General features: G+C 40.8%; 1 protein-coding gene across 1 annotated transcript in view; it reads left to right on the top strand.

The window, feature by feature from the left end:
- The window catches only part of LOC112072127 (galectin-4-like), a 33,358-nt gene that overhangs the window by 9,818 nt on the left and 15,224 nt on the right, over positions 1-8,316 (top strand). The window contains 3 exon segments of the mRNA XM_070439664.1: positions 1,132-1,251; positions 7,228-7,311; positions 7,422-7,510. Coding sequence (XP_070295765.1) covers positions 1,132-1,251; positions 7,228-7,311; positions 7,422-7,510 — 293 coding nt within the window.

Here is an 8,316-nt window from a genome sequence, read left to right on the forward strand (position 1 = left end):
TACCTGCATTGCTTGCTGTTTGGGGTTTTAGGCTGGGTTTCTGTACAGCACTTTGAGATATCAGCTGATGTACGAAGGGCTATATAAATACATTTGATTTGATTTGTTACTCTTCTCATGGAAGACAAGTTACCACCGGCTAAATCGATGATGTTGAAATGCCTATTTACTCTGTTCCATCTGACTGCGCAATCCACCGTCTCATCAGCCCAGCCAGGCAATTTATGAACTTGATCTCCACTGTAAAAGACATTTAGACATTGTCTCCCATTTCTTTTAGACTAACATTTAGTTTTCAACAGCGGAGATCTGAAAAAATCTTGGTGTCTGTCTCTCTGACATTTTCCCCCAAAAATGTATATTGAAATTCGATCTCCAGCTATCCTATAGTAATGAACGTGTCGGGACGAGACAGACTGGCCAGCAGCTTTTCTCAGCCTGTCGAAATCATGAATCAGCATAKTTTTTGATGGATATATACACTACCTGTCAAAAGTTTTAGAACACCTACTCATTCAAGGGTTTTTCTTTATTTTTACTYTTTTCTACAWTGTAGAATAATAGTGAAGACATCGAAACTATAAAATTACACATATGGAATCATGTAGTAACCAAAAAAGTGTTAAACAAATCAAAACATATTTTATTTTAGAAATTCTTCAAATAGCCACCCTTTGCCTTGATGACAGCTTTGCACACTCTTGATAATCTCTCAACCAGCTTCATGAGGTTGTCACCTGGAATGTATTTCAATTAACATGTATAAGCGGGACAAATGCCTCCAGTCTGTATACTACCTTGGAAAAATGTACTCGTGCTCTGCCTCGTCCCTCTGAATCGTCCATTATTTCCAAAGTAATTAAAAGAGCGTAGCCGTTTATCCCACACATATATACATATATATATATACTATATATATATATATATATATATATACATAACTAGGGCTCTGGAGCTCCGTCTGGTCAGCTCAAATGGTGAGAAAAAACTCCAGGACCCTACGGTGTTATTTGTTGTCCGCTTTGGTTCATTCTATGCCTCCTAACGCCGCCTCTAGGTTCAACATGAACTTGCAGTGTGAGAATCTGAGGGCAGTGATATGGCTTTCACTTCAGCCCTTGCTTCGACAACTGGGACAAGGTGGTGTTCAACAGCTTGCAGGAAGGGCAATGGGGTTCAGAGAGGAGATCATCAACATGCCTTTTGTCAAGGGAGACAGCCTTCGAGATGTTATCATCATCAACCAGGAGGGTTACCAGTGCAGATATAGAGATACTGTATAGTAGATAGAGATACTGTGTGTATATATATACTTTATAGATATTGAATAGATATAGATACTGTGTAGATATAGTAATAGACACTGTATAGATATAGTGATAGATACTGTTGTAGATATAGTAATAGATACTGTATCTATAGTAGTATAGATATAGTGATGAATAGATACTGTATATATATATAGATATAAGATACTGTGTAGATATAGTAATAGATACTGTGTAGATATAGAATAGATACTGTATAGATATTATAATAGATACTATATAATACTGTGTAGATATAGAATAGACACTGTGATAGATATATGATACTGTGTAGATTAGTAAATACTGTGTAGATATGTAATATGATACTGTATAGATATAGTGATAGATACTGTATAGAATAGTTAGATATGTTAGATAGTTAATACTGTAGTATAGTCTTGTAGATATAGTAATAGACACTGTATAGATATAGATACGGTGTAGATATGAGTAATAGACACTGTATAGATATAGAGACTGTGATAGATTATAGTTAATAGACACGTATAGATATACTGTATATAGATACTGTGTAGATATAGTAATAAGATACTAGTATAAGATATAGAATACTGTGTAGATATAGTAATAGATACTGGTGTAGATATAGTGATATATACTGTAGATATAGTGATAGATACTGTATAGATATAGTGATAGATACTGTATAATATAGATACTGTGTCGATATAGTATAGATAGCTGTATAGATATAGAATAATACTGTGTAGATACAAGATACTGAAAGTGACCATGGTAGTTAATCTGAAACATTCTTACGCAGAGTTTTTCCAAATGTATTTTTTGTTTGCCCGGTATTAAGCAATACGTTTTACATTTAATTCCTTGCATCTAATAAAATGACCACAGACAGATCAACATCAAGGCAATAACATAACATAATACGTAATCATCCACATATAGCGATGAGGTTTTACCAATTTCTAACAGACTGATCAAAGATTATGTTTGTATAAATTTCGTGAGTAACAGAACCAGCTTCCCAAAAGTCAACGTCTGGATGTACACGATTTATATACAGTACTGTCAAGAAATTCGTTCACGACGGCCTGAGTTCTGTCACAAGAAATCCTTGAACCTATGAAACTGGCCTGACAGAGCTCAGTCCTGATCGAGCGACAACTCTATTCAATAATAAATAGCAACATCAAAACAGTATCAATCTATTTGACAAGTCCACGAACAAAGCAGCACCATTTCATTTGTGTCTAAAAGGATTGACAAAGATACATTAACAACGTAAAGTGCGTGATTTAATAGTTGGCTGGTAAGGCTAGGCCTATAACTTAGTTAATATTCGCATTCAAAAAGAAGCATTACTCTCAGATACTATATTATATATATATTACGATATAGTATATATATATAACGTTATATACTATATTTATTATACTGAATTATCATAACAATACCAGTCCAAAAAGTTTGTAAACACCTACTCATTCAAGGGATTCAGTGAAAAAATAGTTAAAAAATATACATTGTAAATAATATGAAGACATCACAACTATTATACATGAACTCTAGTTGTCTACAATGTAAGAAAAAAAACTTGAATGATGAGAGTAGTTGTAATCCAATACTTTTCATCTTGTACTATTATAGTATATATATATAGTAATATATTATATTTATAGATATTATTATATTATTATATTATATATATTATTTAGATATAAACTGTATATTTAAATTTAGCAATCACTAAGAGGGGATACTATGTCAATATACTGTAATATTCTGTAACGCTCCACCCATACACTAATACACGATCATAGCGTATACTTACACTGTATTACTGGATAGAAGTATAGCTATAGATAGCTCAGTAATAACTGTATAGACTATAGATACTCGTGTATGTAGCTATAATGATATAGCACCCTTACCTCAACTTATAACAAGTATCTAAGCCTATATTATGTATATTACCTAGGATAGAAATAAGACTAGTAGATACTCTGTATATTCTGGATGGCATTAGGTCTTAGACCATAGTTGTGTACGGTTAGACCATAGTTGTGTCATGGTATATGTAATTATTTGTGTATGTTAGGTTAGACCATAGTTGTGTATGGTTAGGGTTAGACCATAGTTGTGTATGGAAGTAGGTTAGACCATAGTTTTGTATGTTAGTTAGATTAGTGTGTATGGATTAGACCATAGTTGTGTACGGTTAGTTAGAGTTGTGTATCGGGTTAGAGCCGCGTGGAAGCCATAGTGGTGATGGTTAGGATTAGACCATATTGTGTACGGGGATTGGAGTTAGACCATAGTTGTGTACGGGTTAGGTTGAGAGTAGACCATAAGTGTGTATGGGTTAGGGTTAGACCATAGTTGTGTATGGGTTAGGGGAATTATGACCATAACGTTCCTGTATGGTTAGGTTAGACCAAGTGTGTATGGGTTAGGTTAGACCATATGTGTATGGGTTTAGGTTAGACCATATTGTGTATGGTTAGTTAGATAGTTGGTCGAGTTAGGGTTAGACCATAGTTGTGGTACGGTGCTCAGGGTTAGACCCATAGTATGTCCATAGCGACGTCTATAAAGCGTCCTAGACCATAGTTGTCTCACATGGGTTTTAGGGTATAGACTCGATAGTTGTCAGTAGGGTTAGGTTTAGACCATAGTTTATTGTTGTGGGTTAGAGTTGACATTAAAGATTGGTGCTCACTGGGATGTGTGGGTAAGGGTAGTAGAAACCATAGTTGATAGTACGGGTTAGGTTAGGGGTCCGGAGACAAACACACGAAACTCCTTAGTTGTCCATGAGTTAGCTGACAGTGATTAGACTTGAGTAGTTGGTATGGGTTAGGTAACATAGTTGTGTATGTTAGGGATAGACCATTAGGCTACTGATGAGCGCGTAGACCATTAGTTGTGTAGTGGTAGGTTAGACCGAGTAGTTGAGATGTGAGAGGGTTGTAAAGCGCGTGAAAGTGTTGTAGTGAGGTTATAGGCGCTAGTACATCACACCTACTATCCGTAACACGGCCTTAACCACGGTCTATGATAGACCACAAGTTGTATGATATCTGGGGAATGTATAGGACGTTAGAGTCTATGAGGTTGTGTATGGGTGTGAGGACCATAGTTGTGTAAATGGGTTAGAGTTAGAAGCACATAAGTTGGTAGGTAGGTAGACCATATTGTGTATTGGGTATTAGGGATTAGATACTTGTATGCTACGCTTAAGTCCACTACACCCCAAGTAGATCTGTGTCACATGCCCCACATGACCAAGGTATAGACCAATTGATTAGTGTATGGGTTAGATCCATTGCACGAGCCACTTATTGTGTATGGGTTAGACCAGTAGGTTGGTATGGGTTAGGGTTTAATAGTTGAGATGGTAGTGGATGTAAGATAGTTGTGTATGGGTGTATAGTTGACAAGTCTCCTTCACCAACTAGAGCCATTGTTAAATAAGTTCTTTCCATGTCGTCACGTCGTAGCACAGTGAAACTGGACAAAACCTTCATCATGAGCAGTCACAAACTGATGCTACCGTATTCAGTCGAGGGAGTCAATGCCTTGCAGATAGGAGCGACGTTCCATCCAGATCCGATCAACGTCATCGGGTAGACTGGAGCAGGGGGATGGGTAGGGGGCAGTAACAGGAGCAGGCTGTGTAGGCCTGGGGGTTATGGGCCAGCGTGTAGGGGAATGGGGGGTAGGGCGTTTGCACGGGGTAGGAGCAGGTGGCTGTGGGAGGGTGTAGGGGCGGAACAGCAGCAGGCTGGTAGGCCGGGGATGGGCACGGGGTTAGGGAATGGGTATGTGGGCAGGGGGGTAATGGGCAGGGCAGGGGGAAGGGGGGTAGGGAGGGGTGATGGAGCTGGGCAGAGGGAGAGAAAGTATGGACGCGGTAGGGGCATGGGGAATGCCAACCGCAACTACTTCCACGCGGCAGAAAGCAGAAAGACAGCCAGGCTGGTACGCGGCCGCGAGTGGGGAGTAGGGTCATAGAGGATGAGAGAGGGTTGTAGGGCGGAAGGGAGGGAGCTGTTGCACGTGTGAGGGGGTCAGCAGGAGCCAGTGGCTGGAAGGGTGGTTAGGGGGCAGGAGGGTGTTGCACAGGGCAGGGGGCGTAGGGCAGGCAGGGCAGGGGGGAGGCTGGACAGGAAGGAGTAGGGGCTGTTTTTTCGGGCCGGGGCTGGGTAGGCCTGGAGCAGGGGAAGGATAGGGGCTGGGCCTGGCTGGCGAGACAGGGGAGAGATACAGCAGTCACTAAACCACACCTACAGAGCGCAATATAAGAAAACGACATGTCTGGAACTACCCACAAATCTTAGGGTCAACGTAACCTTCCCCCACTAGAGAATCATAAAGGAGAAGATAATTATCTTGATGGTCGTATTCACATGTTGATGTTAAATTCAAATTGAGGTGTCAAAGCTCTTTGATGCAGTCGCCAAAAAACATAACAATGAGGGATGAGACAAGGAGAGGAGAAAAAAGAAAAAAAAGAAGAAGAGAGAGAGAGATGTACGAACTTTACCATTATTTGTTCGGCTAGACCCGATACACATCCAGAAGACAATAGATATGACTTCCCTTACCCCACATGAGAGAGCGAGATGTTTTCAGTCAGATTAGTGTCATAAACTGCGCGAATAAATCATGTGTTGGTATGTTTGCCTACCGATCAACGGACGCAAAAGGGAAACCTGGCAGACGACGATTCAGAGAGTTAGTGTGCAGGTCTCCTGTTACAATAGCTGGAAGCCTGATGAGCTAGCTGCTGATTGGTTCAACATAAATACCATTACATGATTTGGGGAGGCAGGTTAGTTTGTTTGAGGAACTCTGTCAGTTAGAGCGTGGGGAGGTTGGTAGCTCAACCGATAAAACATGTGCAATAGTTCGCTTAACGCCCTCGCACGTGTATGATGACTTATGAATTAATGAAAAAATCTGTCATTCTGCGCGCCAATGAACAAGGGCACAGAGTCTAACAGCCCTTTCTAGGCCGCTTCATTGGTATAATAAGAATTTGTTCTTAACTGAATTGCATAGTATAAATAAAGGGAATATAAGTGTAGTGGTATATGGACCTATCTAGGCATGGGGGATCACTTTACAATTTAGACCACCAACGTAATTGATATAGTATGCACAGTTGCTGTTCTGCTTACCAGACAGGGGAGATCCGTACATTTAGACAGCGAGTTTTAGACGGTTTCATTGTGTTAGCCTCTATAATCCAGGTCGAGTGAGGGCGTAATCCTGTGAGCAGATCTAGTACTGGCGATGGTTAGTGTGACGACCTTTGCTACCCTACCAGACAACTAGGCCTATCCGTGTATGCATTTTATGATACAGCAGGCCTTATACCGTTGTGAGCCGTGAGTTTGCTGGTATCATCCAGACTGAGGCTGGATCTCGTAGCATTGTAGGAGACAGCAGATGTTTAGACGTTTGTCTTATCAGGCAGGGGATCCCCTTACTATTAGACGACCGTAAGATCTTATGACGTTTGCCTTACCAGACAGGGGGATCCGTACATTTAGACAGCGATGTTAGACATTTGCCTGATTCGGTGCTCACAAAAAAATAAGACTACCTCACATTGGGGTTGAACCCACAACCCTCTGAACCATAGCTCACAGCTTGCCTCCACTTGGCCATTGCTGCCAACAACTCCAGAGGAAGCCGCTAGCCTACTTCATAGTAATAGTGTTGTTTATGTTTAACTCTATCCCAAACCTGAGCCCTAACCTTAACCACTCTGGAAATTAATTAAATCAAAAATAGACGTTTGTCCGTTCCACTTCAGATTTCGACATTAGACAGTGATATCTTGTTGTATCAGGGTGGATCCCCAGGTGACATGGGTGTAAGTCTGACTTCAAAAGAGGCTACTGATGGCTACTTCAAAAGAGGCTACTGATGGCCCCTGTTCCGTTCTCTGACACTGACACTCTGTCCACAGGGAAACCTACCGGTCATGGATGGACAGACAATATTTAAACCTGTAAGTAACATCTCTGTGAGTCAGGATAGATTTGTTTTGTCCTAAGTATACATACATACAGTATACACTACATGCTGCCAGTGAACTGACTCCTGTCCTATGTGTATCAGCCTGTCCCGTACTCCCTCGTGATTCCAGGAGGGATGTCTCCTAAGAAGACCATCGTCATCAGAGGCATGGTGCCTCTAGGAGCTAACGGGTCTGTAGTACCCTAACCCCTATCCCCTATCCCCTAACCCCTATCCCCTAACCCATCAGAGGCATGGTGCCTCTAGGAGCTAACAAGTCTGTAGTACCCTAGCCCCTATCCCCTAACCCCTAACCCATCAGAGGCATGGTGCCACTAGGAGCTATCAAGTCTGTAGTACCCTAGCCCCTAACCCCTATACTCTAACCCCTAACCCTACAGAGCTAAGAGGTTGGTGGTCACCATTTAACATAATGTGTGTGTGTGAGTGTGCGTGTGCGTGTGGTACCAGAAGTCCTCACAAGAAAATTAAATCAAGGAATAATTGGACAAGTGGGTACATTTTGCCAGTCCCCACGAGGAAAAATGCTATTTTAGGTTTAGGGTTAGAATGAATATTAGGGTTAGGAGTTAGGGTTATGCTTAGGTTAAGGTTGGGTTAGGGTTAAGGTTAGATTTAGGGTTAGAGAAATTTGGATTTTGGATGGGAATCAATACTTTGGTCCCCACAAGGATAGCATTACAAAATGTTCCTTTTTTGTTGTTGTCAACAATCTACACAAAATACTCTGTAATGTCAAAGTGGAAGAAAAAATGTAACATTTAAATATGTTATATGGACAATTAAACACGAAAATACACTGAGTATACAAAATACAAAGCATTGACAACATCTGTGCTTTCCATGACATAGACTGACCAGGTGAATCCAGGTGAAAGCTAGGTCAACATGAATAACTCTGTGTTGGGGTTCTGTGTGTTGCCGGGTCAACATGAATAACTCTGTGTTGGGGTTCTGTGTGTTGCCGGGTCAACAT

Source organism: Salvelinus sp. IW2-2015, unplaced genomic scaffold (genome assembly GCF_002910315.2).
Source record: "Salvelinus sp. IW2-2015 unplaced genomic scaffold, ASM291031v2 Un_scaffold1828, whole genome shotgun sequence".
NCBI classification, from domain to species: Eukaryota; Metazoa; Chordata; class Actinopteri; order Salmoniformes; family Salmonidae; genus Salvelinus; species Salvelinus sp. IW2-2015.